Genomic DNA, 15191 nt, shown 5'->3' with positions numbered 1-15191 from the left:
CTTTGTGCACAACAAAGACCACGGCTCAGCCGATTGGACGCTCCATGGCCAGTCTGGTTGTACTGGAGCGTCACCTATGACTGACCCTGACCGAGATTTAGGACGCTGACATGGTTCCGTTCCTCGACACTCCGGTCTCCCGAACGGTCTATTCGGATCGGCTGTCGAGGGCTTCGCTGAGCTCTTTACTGAAGCACAGAATTCGTCCCAGGCCATGCGACACTTCCTACCCAAGTGCTCCAGCTCTGCATCTGCCTCGAGTCGCCCCAAGTCTGCGCCGACTCAGCAGCCCGCGAAGCCTGCACCAGCGGCGGCCACCGCCTCCCAGCCAGCCAAACCTGAACCTAGAAGACGTTCCCGCTCAGCCAAGCACTACCCGTTTCCAAAACGTCAGGGCCCCCGGCCTAAGCTAGTGCTGGACCCGGCGCCTCGCCATGCTGAGCAGAGGAGCAGGAAGAGGAGGGGGCCAAGTCTCGCTGCAGCTGGACCACCCCCCAAGCTGCCTCTCATAAGCTGCCAGTCACCCCGTTCAGTTCCGTGTGCAGCCGGCAATGTTTTTGCTGTAAACTCTGGGCCCTTTCACGAGCCCAAACAGCGATCCACTGTTATAGTGGGAAAAATAAAACACAAACAATTTCAAAGAGAGAGCAAATTTCCTCTTCCATTTCTCATGAGTACCAGGTTCCCTTGCAGCGACCGGGCACTCGAACCAACCCAACCACTGTCCGAGGCGTGGCACGCCATCCCCGCGGTATCAGAATGGGTTATGGGGATAATAAAACGAGGTTACTCACTCCAATTCACTCAAAGACCCCCGCGCTTCAGCGGAGTGGTCCCCACTTCGGTTCAGAGTGCGAACGCACACGTCTTGCGCACTGAAGTGAGGAATTTGCTGGAAAAAGGAGCCATAGAAGTGGTTTCCCCGGCCCCTACGGCCCATCCTCGATCTCAGATGACTGTATTACGCCCTCATGAGACGGCCATTCAGAATGATTACACTGAAACAGATCCTCTCGCAAATCTGCCCAGGGGACTGGTTATTTTCTCTGGATCTGAAAGACGCCTACTTTCATATCCAGATAGCCCCCCATCACAGGCCATTCTTGAGATTCGCCTTCGAGGGAGTGGCTTATCAGTACACGGTCCTTCCCTTCAGGCTGTCCCTGGCTCCACGCACTTTTACGAAGTGCATGGATGCGGCTCTTTCCTCGACAACTGGCTCGTCCTGGCCCAGTCAAGGGAGGAGTCACTATCTCACAAAGCCCTTCTCCTCAGCCATTTGGAATGTCTGGGGCTCAGGGTAAATTTTGCCAAGAGCGCACTGGTTCCCAGCCAACGAGTCTCGTTCCTGGGAACAGTGTTCGACTCGGCTCAGATGGAAGCGAAGGTCACAGCAGAGCACGCCCCTTCCAACACTGGCTGAAACCGCGAGTTCCATCCTACGAGTGGCGTCATGGACGCCTAATTATCAGGGTAGATCAGGCCTGTATAACGTCCCTGCCCCGCTGGATGAACATTCAATGGATGGAACAGGGAGTTCCCCTGGGAATGGTCTACAGGAGGAAGGTGGTTTCGACGGATGCTTCCAACACAGGTTGGGGAGCTCTGTGCGAAGGGAAACTGACGTTCGGCCTCTGGTCGATAGCGGAAAGCAGTCTGCACATCAACTGCCTTGAAATGATGGCGGTATGGCGGGCCTGTCAAACCTTCCTACCAGACCTCAAGATAAGGTAAATCGCCAGGGGGGGGCTATCCTCGAAGCGGCTCCTTGTATTAGTAGAGCGCCTCTTGGAATGGGCAAAGCTAAACCTATGTTCGCTGAGAGCAGCACGCGTTCCAGGCCTATTGAACCGAGGAGCGGATATGTTGTCACGAAGCAAGGTCCCCTCAGAGGAGTGGATGCTTCATCCACAGACAGTTCAACAAATCCGGGAAGTCTTCGGCAGGGCGGAAGTAGACCCCTTCGCCTCAGAAGACAATTCTCACTGCCCAATCTATGTTTCAGAGTGTGTATTGAACACCATTTCTCAGGATTGAGATCCGACGACAAGACGTCTCTACGCCCTTAAATGGTCAGTGTTCTCTGCCTGGTGCTCAAACCGCGGCGAGGATCTGCTCACTTGCGACATATCTGTGATACTGTCCTTCCTGCAGGAGATGTTGGACAAGGGTCACTCCCCGTCCATGCTCAAGGTCTATGTGGCGGCTATAGCGGCTTCTCACGCCTTGACGAACAACCTTGTTGTTCGTTTTCTGAGAGGAGCCAGAAGGCTAAATCCACCTCGGCCTCTCACTGTCCCTACGTGGGACCTGCCCACTGTTCTGAGGACCTTGATGGGCCCTCCCTTTGAGCCGCTGCAGTCTGCTACTAGCGTTAGCATCGGTCAAACGAGTGGGTGACTTGCAGGCACTTTCTATAAGCCCTAATTGCCTCGACTCCAGGGTCGTCCTGAAAAGGCATGGGTATGTACCTAAAGTGCTCTTGACTCCGTTCATCTCTTAACTCTTGACAGGTTATCAACCTCTATCAACCTGGTAGGACCAGGAGTTAAATTTACTCTGCCCAGTTAGGGCTCTGGAGGTCGACATCGAGCGTTCCGCCCAATTTAGGCAGTCAGAACAACTCTTTGTTTGCGTCAGTGGCAGCGCTAAAAGACACCCGGTCACGAAGCAGAAACTTTCTAAGTGGATAATCGGCGCTATTTCACTAGCCTACTCTTCCCTGGGCCTGCAATGCCCAGCTGGAGTACAAGCCCACTCAACTAGAAGCATCGCCTCTTCGTGGGCGTGGTCTAGCGGCGTGACCATTGCAGACATTTGTGCGGCGGCCGGCTGGGCCTCGCCGTCCACTTTTACTAGGTTCTATAAGCTGGATGTCCCTGCCTTGCAGGCTAGGGTTCTTTCTGCTTAGATGGTGCGCAGTTCGCTCTGAGTGCAGTTTGGATGTAATATGCCCAGACCTGTCAGAGAGCTTGCTTGTGCGCTCTCGGCCCCCTTGGGTGCTGAGGCTGCACAAGTCTGTTGGAACGATCACTCGGCTGGGTGAGGCCTTCATGAGGCTAGCCTGTTTAGCCTGGAGGAGTTATTGTTCTTGTTTCTTGGGCCCTGAGGTGCTTAGGACAAGAATTATCTTGGTCGTTCCTCTGCCATGGCACGGCGTGATTGTACTGTTCCCATAGCATCTAGCAGATGCAGTAGAGTGTAGTATCGAAAGGGAACGTACTCGGTTACAAATGTAACCTCGGTTCCCTGAGATACGGGGACGAGTACTGCGTTGCTAGCCGTGCCATGCAGCTGCACGACTCAGTCGTCGCTTCAGTCGAAGTAACCTGAATCCTATGGCGAAGCGGGTGCTTATATAGCCAGATGACTCCGCCCATTCTGGCGGGCTTTGGCGGGATTCGCTGCCATAGGTTTGTGCAGCACCGCTGCCGAGCCATTGGTTCGTTCGAATGGCCATGCAGTTTCACTGTGTGATTGAAAAAGGCTTAATTTCAGGAGAAAAAAGGACTTTTTACCCATAGCGTCTAGCAGACGCAGTACTCGTTCCCGTAACTCAGGGAACCGAGGTTACGTTTATAACCGAGTATGTTTTACTAACAAATTACTATAAAGTAATTTCACTGTTAATATACCTGTGAATGTCGTCAGTCAAATTGTTTGGTAGTATGGTTTCTTAAACTTGGCTTGCAGCTTCTACCATAGATATCTGGCAAGAGTATACAAACCGCAGAGTTGTGAGATCCCGTAACTCAGGGAACCGAGGTTACGTTTATAACCGAGTATGTTTTACTAACAAATTACTATAAAGTAATTTCACTGTTAATATACCTGTGAATGTCGTCAGTCAAATTGTTTGGTAGTATGGTTTCTTAAACTTGGCTTGCAGCTTCTACCATAGATATCTGGCAAGAGTATACAAACCGCAGAGTTGTGAGATCCCGTAACTCAGGGAACCGAGGTTACGTTTATAACCGAGTATGTTTTACTAACAAATTACTATAAAGTAATTTCACTGTTAATATACCTGTGAATGTCGTCAGTCAAATTGTTTGGTAGTATGGTTTCTTAAACTTGGCTTGCAGCTTCTACCATAGATATCTGGCAAGAGTATACAAACCGCAGAGTTGTGAGATTTCACAGTGTGATAAAAACTTGCAAAGGTTATGTTTTCTCTGAGATCGTCTACAAGGTTGTCCTTTTTCAAAATAAATGTTAAAGGTTAACATTTTTATGAGCTATTCTATGCAGGGTCCTTAATATACTTAATTGGTTGTGTAAACACATCATTTGCATTTGAGTTGATCACTGTTGGTCTTGTTAACCCTAAAGCTGAGAGTGATCAGGTAAAGGTGTTAAATGTGGTCTTGTTATGTAGTGGAATGCCTTCGGCCCCACGAAACTCAGCCGCAATGTCATCAAAAGTTCGTCCCTTGGTCTCAGGAAGACGAAACATGGTGTAGGTGAAGGCAATCAAGGCCATACACATGAAGAGGAGGTAGACGTAGGCCCCACACATTTTCTGCAAACAAGAATTTGATGCATTAAAGTGAACTATATTATACCATATAAATGCTCAAAATAGATCTTGTGTTGATCTTCATGTGCTAAAAACAAGAGATGCACGTACCAGAAGAGGTGGAAAGAGCAGTGCTAGTAAAAACTTCCCTCCCCAGTTAAGCATGCTAGTGAAGGCCATAGCAATGGGACGGGCTGACTGGTCAAAAAGCTCAGCAGCAATGAACCAAGAGATTGGCCCAGGCCCCACTTCATAAGATGAGATCAGGAAGAAAATCACCAACACCTGCATATTGCGGATGTCTGGCACTATGGCCTGAAAAGAGAAAAGAGAGAAGAAAGGAGAGGAGATGTAGAGAAGAGTCAGGAATTTTGACCTAATTTCTGGAGTATGAAAAAGAATCTTCAGCCTCACCAGTATGGAATATGTGATGGTCATAAGTAGGTTGCAGAGCGCTAGTGACAGAAATCCAGCAATCAACAGTTTCCTGCGTCCTGCTCTCTCCACCAAAAAGAACTGTGGAGAAGAGAGAGAAAAACAAAATATCCAAGAAGGTTAATTTATTTTTAATTCAGTTACAAAAGTCTTGTAAAATGTACACAAAGTAACCTTATCCTCAATAAAAAGAGAACCAAACAGCTATTTTCATGTACATGAGAGACCTAGAAATTGGTTTTATTCTAAAGTGGATAATCTTAATCTGCCTCTTATTTATTTTACTGGCATATAGAGTAAATTACTGTATAGGCCAGTTAAAATAAATAAATAAATAAATAATTTGAACAAATTAAAATAATGCCATATAACACTGACTAGACTGAACATGAACATCATATAATAAATACTCACTGCTACTATGGTGAATGCCACATTAACAGACCCCACCCCAAGTGTCAGATATTTGGCTTCATCAAAATTGGACTGGGCAAACATTTTTGTAGAATAATTTATGATCTGGAAGAAAAAAAAATTAAAAACATGGTAAAGTGTTATTCTGGGCAATTTTGCTGTGCTTGCAAATCATGTGACGATCTTTACACTATTTATCTTTGGGGATCTGTATTGGTGTGAGAAAACATGACTATTAATCAGGCAGTGTTGTATTCACATATCATTACAGCGAAAGCACATTCATCCAGTTATAACTTGAGATCTTTTTTTTTTTTTTTTCATGCTATTACTCAAAAGGTGTAAAAAGTCTTGGTGGCAAAATTTAATTATGACTATGTTAAATACAAGTGTTTGTTCATTTAGGCCAATGGAGAAAGGACCTCCTGACTGATCCTGGTTTCCCTCAAGGTTTTTTTCTTTATTTGTGTCATCTGATGGATTTTGGCTTCCTTGCCACTGTCACCTTTGGTTTGCTTAGTTAGGGTTTAAATGAAAATTAATATTCAGTACTGTTAACGATTTGACCCCATCAAGTGAGAACAACACAAAATGAACAGAGCTGAATGATGCCACTATTGTCTTATGTAGAGCTAAGATGAATTTGTTTCATAATTTATGAATTTCACAATCTTGCAATGTTATTGAAATGAATCAACATTTGAGCTAAATAATAAACCAATAGACTTCTGTAGAGCTGTAATGACACTATTGAATGTTAATTTGTCCCATATTTGACAAAATTTTCATCATTGATTCTGTTATTTTCCTCTTTATTAGTACAAAGCTGCTTCTATATTCTATGAAGCACTAGAAATAAAGATAACTTGACTTGAATGACTTGAATGCAGTATTAGGATTAATGCATTACAAGTAATGCGAGTTATGTAATCACATTACTTTTTTTAATTAACCAGTAACTCATTACTTTTAAATTTACAATAAAATATCTGAGCTTTTTATTAAATAAACAAATAAGCAAGCACAGTCCAGGTGACAAAAGTAACAACATATTAATTAATTAATGCATTACTTTTCATAAAGAGTTACTAAGTAACGTAATTAGTTACTTTTTTATGGAACAATGTAATATTGGACTACTTTTAAAAGTAACTTCCCCAACACTTTCCCCATCTATTGAATTGTCACTACCATCATACTCATGAAAATACGGAAAGATTTTTTCAGTTGAAACACCAACCGCATTGAATCCAGATAGCTGACTGCCCAAGTTTATGATAAGCACAAGTATTATCGGCTGCCTGTAGCGTCGCTTCCTGAGGAATTCTCTCACAGTCACTCCTGTTTCACTGTGGGCTGCTTCCTCTCTCATCTCCTCCATTTCTTTCATCACCATCTCTGGATTTCCCCGAAGTCTTCTCAGGGCTGTAATGGAAAGAAAGATGCTGGATCGAACTCCTTGTCACACTAGGTTTTACAAGTTTACTTCTGTTCGAAGTGAGTCATAAGTCAACGTTCTATCCCAAAATAATGATCATTAACTCACCCGCCTCTGCTTCTTTTTCTTTGCCCCTGTTGATGAAGAGGTAGCGTGGGCTTTCAGGGCAAAAAGGAAGGCTCATATACTGGAGCGTTGCAGGAATAAGGGACAGAGACAACATCAGGGACCAGTATTTCTCTGTGCCCAATACAGTTTCCAAGCCCACCACCTGAGATATACACACAACAAACCATCAGGTTGCACTGATGAGATCCAGGCCTCAGTTATTTACGATTTTCAGAACTATGGACAAAGTTGGAAAAAGAATGGGAGCAGGTCTGTCTCACCATGCCCAGCAGAATGCCTGAGGCGAAGGAGACCTGGTTCAGAGTTGCAAAGGCACCACGGAGGTTTGTAGGCGAGACACCTTGGATGTACAGCGGGTTCAGGCTCATCACCAGGCCGCAGAACAAGCCAAAGATCAGCCGACCCACAATAAGCACTTCAAATGATGCTGTGACTTTGCTCATGAACATCAGAGAGGCACCCACCACGGATAAGGCATTCACTATCAGAATAGCATTACGTCTGCAAGGAAATGTATTGATAGAATTATTGGCTCCACTTTATATTAAGTGGCCTTAACTACTATGTACTTACATCAAAAAATAAATACAAGGTACACTTTTGCTGCTATTGAGGTGGGACACGGGTAAGGTTAGGAACAGGTTTGGAGTTAGGTTTAATGGTGGGTTAAGGTGTAGATGGGTCAACAGTGCAATTATAAATGTAATTACAGAAATTAATTACAGATGTAATTACATGCAGGTATTTTTTTAAACATAAGTACAATGTAAAAACATGTATGTACACAATAAGTGCATTGTATCAAATTATTAATTTAAATATAAGTACATAGTAGTTAAGGCCACCTAATATAAAGTGAGACCAAATTATTTCAAAATATTTCACTCACATACTGTATAACTGGGTGGGACACTTTTAGGAATAAGTGCTGCTTTCAAAACTATTAATAAGCTTTTTTTTATGTTTCTGATAACATATTGAAGAAGTGAAATTATTAAAGTGCCTTTAAATACAAAGAAAAATGTTCTCTTTACAAGTATGTATTTTACATAGCTATTTCACATGTACACTTATACTGACCATGTCATGTTATTTTGGTTAGGGGACATAATTCACATGGATGAGTTTGTTTGTTTGCTTGTTTCATTCATTCATTCATTCATTCATTCATTCATTCATGCATTCATTCATTCATTCATTTACAGAAAATACAAAATATGTATTGTGAATAATGTCACATAGAATACCAATGCAGTGCAATTTTCTAGTTATTTACCTAAAAAAAAAATAAAAAATCAACCTTCAAACCTACTTTTTTAATTTAACATGGCAATTTTAATTTAATATGGTTATTCATTCATTCATTCATTCATTCATTTTTTTTTTTAATTTTAAATGGAAAGAAATGTTGCAGGGATATAACAGTGTGGCTAATAATAATAATAATAATAATAATAATAATAATACGTTTTTATTATTATTATTATTATTATTATTAATATACCCCAAAAAGCTAAACAAACAAACAAACAAAGAAATAAATAAATAAATAAATAAAAAGTGAAAAGTGGACTGGGCATCTGTGATATAAAAAAGATTTTCTCACCTCCCAAAGGTGTCAGCAAGACCTTTGACCCCCAGTGATCCAAGCAGTGCTCCAAAGTCCTTAATACTAACAGAGAGGGACCACAGGAATGTGAGACTGTGGTCTGGTATTGACTGATTGTGTCTGGATCTCCATGTCATGTTGAAAAACTCCTCAATGACCTCATTGAAGAAAACCAAAAGAATATTAATCATAAACCACACCTTGCTACATGCTCACACAAGCAGTTTCATGATAATAGATATACATCGCAAACTCCCAAAGTCATACTTGTTTCAGAAAAACTGTTGTGCACAGACTTTAAATATAGCCATTTGGGTTTAAAAATATTAACTGCCTCTTAATTTGAGTCTGAGTAATGATTAAATGAGTCAATACTTTAATTTCAGACACTACATAATACATCAACAAGCAAACAGTACGTAATGCTAATGTGGACAGAAACTCAGAGCAGCCTGTAATTTTAATACTTTACTCTGAAAGTGCATTTCACTTGCTTGAAAGACATGACTAATATCTTGAGACCAGTCCCAATGTTTTCATAATGAAAAACCGGCCGGAGGGAACTGGACTATATCCACACACAGACGATAAATCAACACAAGCTAGACATCATAGCTACCTGTGCGCAAATATGAAGCCTTCCAAATCCAGCGCTGCCTGAAGAGAAATATTCTCTGACTTGGTCAAATTTATTCAGTGTTTTATGAGGGCCCTGAGAAGTTTGTATGTAAACTGAGAAACCATGCTAACCAGCGCCTGACCCCCAAAGTCAACTCTACTCACTCGGGCAGGGGCGTTGATGTTGCCTGTGTGGTATCCTATCTGGAGCGAGCCGAGCACCGCCGCCATGATGGAGGTCAGCAACGAGACGGTCAGCTGATTCTGAGTGCAAGGATGTGTTGCAGTTAATCAATTTAACAGGGCAATCACATATAAGGCATGCTCAGTGTTCAAACTATATATCCACTTATATAAACTGTATAGCTATATTGTATATACACAACAATATGCAAACATTTTGTTTACAGTGTATGATGAAGGATGAAAGAATGGAATAACGGATCTGTTGATATGCACTAACCTCCATTAAAGCCATTGGCCTTGAATGAATCTCAACACCTGAATGAAGGGAAAAAATATTTTTACATAGATTTTTTTTTCAAGAATTTATTAATTGCTTTATAAAATTTGAATGAATTGCCTTTGAAGACTGTTGAACCAATTTTATGTTGCTCAAGTGGTTGGTTAGTGTGCTGAAATATTATACAAGCTTTATTTAATAACTTCATGATATAAGTTCATTCATGCCCATCTTTAGTTATTTTAGTTGTTTTTATATTTGTATAGTTTGCATAGTTTACATATGTTATATTTTTAGATTATATTTCAATTTGTAATGATTGATAAACTATTAATGCAAGAATTGTGGGTAATATTTTATGAATTGGCCATTTGTTAACGACTGATATGAATATTGGGAGATGCATATTATTAATTAAAAATGTAAAATAAATAAATTAAAAATTAAAATTATGAATTTGTAATGTTATTAATTCTAAAGTTATATATCGGCAAAATAAATAAATAAATCCTTGTTGTCATTATTTATTAAAATAAATTTACATTTAAATAAATAATGACAATAAGGACACACAACAAAATGACTAACACTTTAAACATAATTTAAATATAATATTTATTTATTTACCAGTAACTTTAGTTACTTTTTTTTTTTAGGTTACTTTAGTACATTGAACCAAACAAAAATGAGAAATGTTGCTTTGACAACTAGGTGAACTAAACTAAACTAAACTAAACTAAACTAAACTAAACTAAACTAAACTAAACTAAACTAAACTAAACTATTTTTTATGGTTTTAGTTTTGGTTAATGATAATGACCCTGCCCATCATGTGACATGTAACATGAGCATCAGAATCACTGTACAGTTTCAAACTATTCAAATGTCTAATATCACTGTACTTTATAACATATAGATGATGTTTTTTATTCTAACAAAAATCCAGTGAAGTATCTGTGACAATACTGGCCAGTTCTCTTCAATAACAGAATGACATATCACTTACCGGTATATAATAGTCAGGAAGAGTTGCCAACAGCTCTGCTCAGAAGTGTCTGACAGCGGCTCAAAAATGTCCTCACTGTTCCCTGGCACCTCTTGTGAATGTCTTGACTTCATCCATGAAATTACACCTCACTGTTCACTAGCACCATCGAAGACCGGCGTTCTGCAGAATGGCATCCATCTATCCTGAACTGTCTCTGAAACCCCCCACACCCAACCCATTCCCACGACTTCTCATTTTCCTCCCCCTTCCACCTACACTGAGCCGTCCCTCACACCCCTGCACCTACCAGGACACCACCGTCTCTGGGACCCCTGGGAGCCACGCTGAACTCACACCGGCCTGGTGAATTTGAGCTGGGTCTGATGGAATTGCAGCGATGAGCCTTTGCTGCTCAATGAGCTCTGGGCCTTTTACCAGGCCAGCATAAGGGATATTTTCCCATAGAATACATTTGATTTATTGTTTTATCAGTATTACATTCAAATGCATTGTTAACATCACCACTTAACACACAAACCTCAACAATTAACATAAATAAATAACTACAATAAAAAAAACTAATCCTTCATGACAAAAACAACTACAGCATAAATAAAGTCAGAAAACAGAAAAAAATATTACTAATAATATAAAAAAAAAAAAATTATGTTACACTACCCACATATTTTTTCATGCTACAATGCATGCAGGGTGTTATAATCAGCGATATTGTTTTGTTCGGAGAGACAGAATTTGTTAGTTGGGGTCTAACATGTTGTTTTATTCAAATTGTATTTTATTTTATTTTATTTTATTTTATTCAGTCATTGAATTAGAGACAAAATAATGGAATTCAAAAACCTGATAATATGACTTTATTACTTACTATAGATAATTTTCAAAACCTTTTTTTTCTGTTTAAATCTGGAAAGTTGACTTTAAAAATAAGCTTACGTTTTATTTTAAACAAACAACTAAGACATTTGTAAATCGAATTAAATTTGTGACATCAATCATGTTTAATTAAAAACAAACAAACAAACAAACAAACAAACAAACAAACAAACAAACAAACAAGTGAAAGAATGAATGAACGAACAAACAAACAAACAAAAAAGTTAAATAAACAAACAAATACATCAATAAATAAATAAATAAATACAAGTTTTATTTGAATATTCTTATGTGCTGTATAACATGGATCATCAGGTTTTGTTGTTGCTAACATTAAAAGTACAGCCATTTAATAATTAATATAATATAATATAATATAATATAATATAATATAATATAATATAATATAATATAATATAATATAATATAATATAATATAATAATTTCAAGTAATATAAGTTGTACCTGCATGTAAATACATGTAAATAATACATATATAAATATAATGATGTAGATAATAATATAACAAGCATTTTATTAGTGCCAGACTTTGGACTACATTATGTGTGTGTGTGAATGCATGATATTGTCAATGGTTGGCTCTTATTGCTTAGTGCAAAGGACTGACATGGTTCCGTTTAGCATTGCTGCAACCACTGCTTCATGATTAGTGCATATGCATTATCCTGTGTCTATGAGTGAGTCAGTCCAGGCCTAATACATTTCACAGGAACATGCAACAATTCACAACATTTAGTTCAGTTTATGTGTGAGTGTTTGAACTGCTGTGCTTCATTTGCTTGCTTCAATATATGCAAATGTTTCAACGCTGTTTTCAAGTGCTGAGTGTTTCAAATTTTAGCACCATTAAAGTGCAAAATTAAATGCTGCAAAAGGAATGTTCTGTCAACAGCGTCAATTCATGTTGTCTAATCTCTCAGTTTTTAATTTGCTGCAGTTCTAGACAGATGAAGTTCTAGTTATGCATTACCAATGTATTTCCCGTGGGTGGAGTTTGCTCCATGTACACAGTACTTTGCCATATTCTGTCCCTTTTTCGTATTTTTGCACATATCATAAGTGAAAATTTGTGAATTTACCAGTTTAATGTGGTTATGAGTTGAATTATTGGATTATAACTTTGCACAGACAAGGATAGCAAGCAACTGGGATATTAATCTTAATATTAAAGCGATTAAAAAAAGAAATAAATTCTAAACTCTTAAAAATAAAGGTTCTTTATTGGCATCAATGGTCCTATGAAGAAACTTGAACATCAATGGAACCTTCCAAATGCAGAAAAGGTTCTTTATAGTTGAAAAAGTTTCTTGATATTTTTTTAAATGTTCTTCAAAACTTGGTTATTTTAGGAACTGTTCAAATGTTTCTTCTATGGCATCACTGCAAAAGCACCCTTTTGAAACCTTTATTTTTAAGAATGTATAGCCATTTTTGTATGTTAACAACTGACTGGATCATAGCAATTTGAAGGTGATTATTAGCAAATGTAAAGTAATGCACCACAAAAAGGTCAAAGGTATTGTGTATTTAGTATGAACTGTATATGGAAAAGAGCTGCATGAAGATTCTACAAAAACTCCTTTTGTGTTCACACAGGGAAAAAGAAATGGATTTGGAACAACAGATTTACTGTAACCATCAGTACTTGTTGATAGTGAAATAGATTCAATTTAAAACAACGATTTCAGATTTAATTAATGTAATAACTCATTTTAAAAAAGACTGAGTAAATATCAATAACAAGTAATAACATAAGTTCAAGGCTCCTTGTATAATAAAAGAACAGTAGCATGTTTTCAAATTTGCATTTCTAAACATTCAAATTCCCATATGCTGCAATGTGCTGTAACACATCAGTATTTTATCTTAATCTACACTTTTACAGATCCCACTTTTATCATTCCCAAATTTAAACTAAGACAAGCAGTCCTCTCAGGGAGCTACAGTGTGAAACATACTACTACAGAGAACAAACCAATTTGAAGTGAACATGTGGGCTGTTTCAACTGTTGCCACATTTACCTACCCATTAAGACTTCAGAACATGATTTACTGTACACTTTATCTGCACTGAGGACATGAAGCCAATTGGGATGCAAAGAATTCCCAGGGTAGCCTACTTCATATGTGCAGCCAATCCAAGGGAATAAAAAGGGGAGGCCAAACACAATGGGATAATGAACAGAGGTGAAGAGGCATTCCTGCGCACAGACCACATCACAAGTGGGCATAAACAGCATGACTATAAAGTTAAAGTGCCCTCCTTGTGCTCTCAGGCCTGCTGAGTTCCAGGTAAACCAGGCCGCATTGCAGCCCTCCTCACCCAAGAAAGTGACTCAGTGCTTTTAGCGCAGAAACAACGTCATTTGGCTGCTCTTGTGTTTAGATCACTTGAAATGAAATTCAAATTAAACTGCGTCACTGATTTCATTTCAAAGGTTTTTAAGAAAGCGGGCATTTTAGCGCAACATTACTTTGACTTTATTCTCCTGTCAGAGGCCAACAGTAAAATTGGACTCATGTTTTTTCAATTGTTCCCCAACAGGGGGCCCACGTTCACACAGAATGACTTACCCTTCGCTAAATACTGGCATGGATGTACAGTAAAGTTGCTGTTGTTTAATTTTAATAGACCATATGTACATTATATTCACTGGCTTTTCTTATTCATGAGCTTTAACATAAGAACTAAACCCCGACCATTTATAAATGTATGTCTTTAATCTAGAATTTGTAGTAGTACTCCTAGTTAGAATGAGGCTGGTCTAAGGTTAATGATTTGCAAAGAAAGGGGATTACGTGAACAAAAACGCATGGCCATGTACCCAATATATTTTTTACAACAGAAATAACAGCAATTCATAAGCAGGAAACCTTTTCTTTACTTTCCAAACTGGCAGCGCTGGTGAAATTGTTGATCCATAGCAATAAATGGGGAGTTAGGAGTCTCTTTCAATCCAAAATATAATACAATACAGATGCTCTGAAGCTGATTCCAAAGGAGTATGAAGTCCCAAATGAGTTTAAATGTACGAAATTAGCTCTCCATCAAAATCAGATAATTTCTTACCTACATTACATTTAAGACATCTATAGAGAGAGCTTGAGTCTGTTCAGAATAGCATACTACTTGAAATATTTCTAGTGTCTAAAGTATGTATACTGTCCAGAGTATGCAAAATTCTGAATGCATGGAATACACTAATGACCTACTACCAAACGCGTAAGATCAAAAATACAGTAAAAACAGTCATGTGAAATATTATTACAAAAACTGTTTTAATATATTTTAAAATATTATTTATTCCTATAATGCAAAGCTGAATTTTCAGCATCATTACTCCAGTCATCAGTGCCACATGATCCTTCAGAAATCATTCTAATATGCTGATTTAATGGGTAATTATTATCAATGATTACTGGTGCTCTGTTATTAATAATGGCATTTATTATTGTCAATGTTGAAAACAGTTTTTGGTGCTTAATATTTTTGTTGAACCCCTTTTTTCAGGATGTTTTGATGAATAGGAAGTTCAATGAATAGCATTTATTACAGAAATTTTACTTACCCCAAACTTTTGAATGGTATTGTATCACAGTTTCCACAAAACGATTAAGCAGCACAACTGTTTTCATCTATATTTGTATATATATATATATATT

At 38.8% G+C, this 15191-nt stretch overlaps 2 protein-coding genes across 2 annotated transcripts; both read right to left on the bottom strand.

The window, feature by feature from the left end:
• Nucleotides 1-4342: 4342 nt before the first annotated feature.
• LOC107664421 (solute carrier family 2, facilitated glucose transporter member 2-like) lies at nt 4343-5452 on the bottom strand. Its single transcript, XM_016454991.1, has 4 exons — nt 5369-5452; nt 4934-5035; nt 4631-4834; nt 4343-4522 (listed from the first exon to the last, which is right to left on the bottom strand). The coding sequence occupies exons 1-4, from the start codon at nt 5450-5452 to the stop codon at nt 4343-4345; spliced, it is 570 nt and encodes a 189-aa protein (XP_016310477.1).
• A 106-nt stretch (nt 5453-5558) lies between these two features.
• LOC107664420 (solute carrier family 2, facilitated glucose transporter member 1-like) lies at nt 5559-9393 on the bottom strand. The gene is made up of 6 exons (XM_016454990.1): nt 9328-9393; nt 8542-8702; nt 7196-7436; nt 6915-7077; nt 6702-6793; nt 5559-5576 (listed from the first exon to the last, which is right to left on the bottom strand). Exons 1-6 carry the CDS (start codon nt 9391-9393, stop codon nt 5559-5561), a joined length of 741 nt encoding a protein of 246 aa, XP_016310476.1.
• Nucleotides 9394-15191: the final 5798 nt, after the last annotated feature.

This window comes from Sinocyclocheilus anshuiensis, unplaced genomic scaffold (genome assembly GCF_001515605.1).
Source record: "Sinocyclocheilus anshuiensis isolate Anshui unplaced genomic scaffold, SAMN03320099.WGS_v1.1 scaffold167, whole genome shotgun sequence".
Lineage (NCBI taxonomy): Eukaryota > Metazoa > Chordata > Actinopteri > Cypriniformes > Cyprinidae > Sinocyclocheilus > Sinocyclocheilus anshuiensis.
Note: the sequence above shows the minus strand (reverse complement) of the source record. Positions and strands in the feature narration are given on the sequence as shown.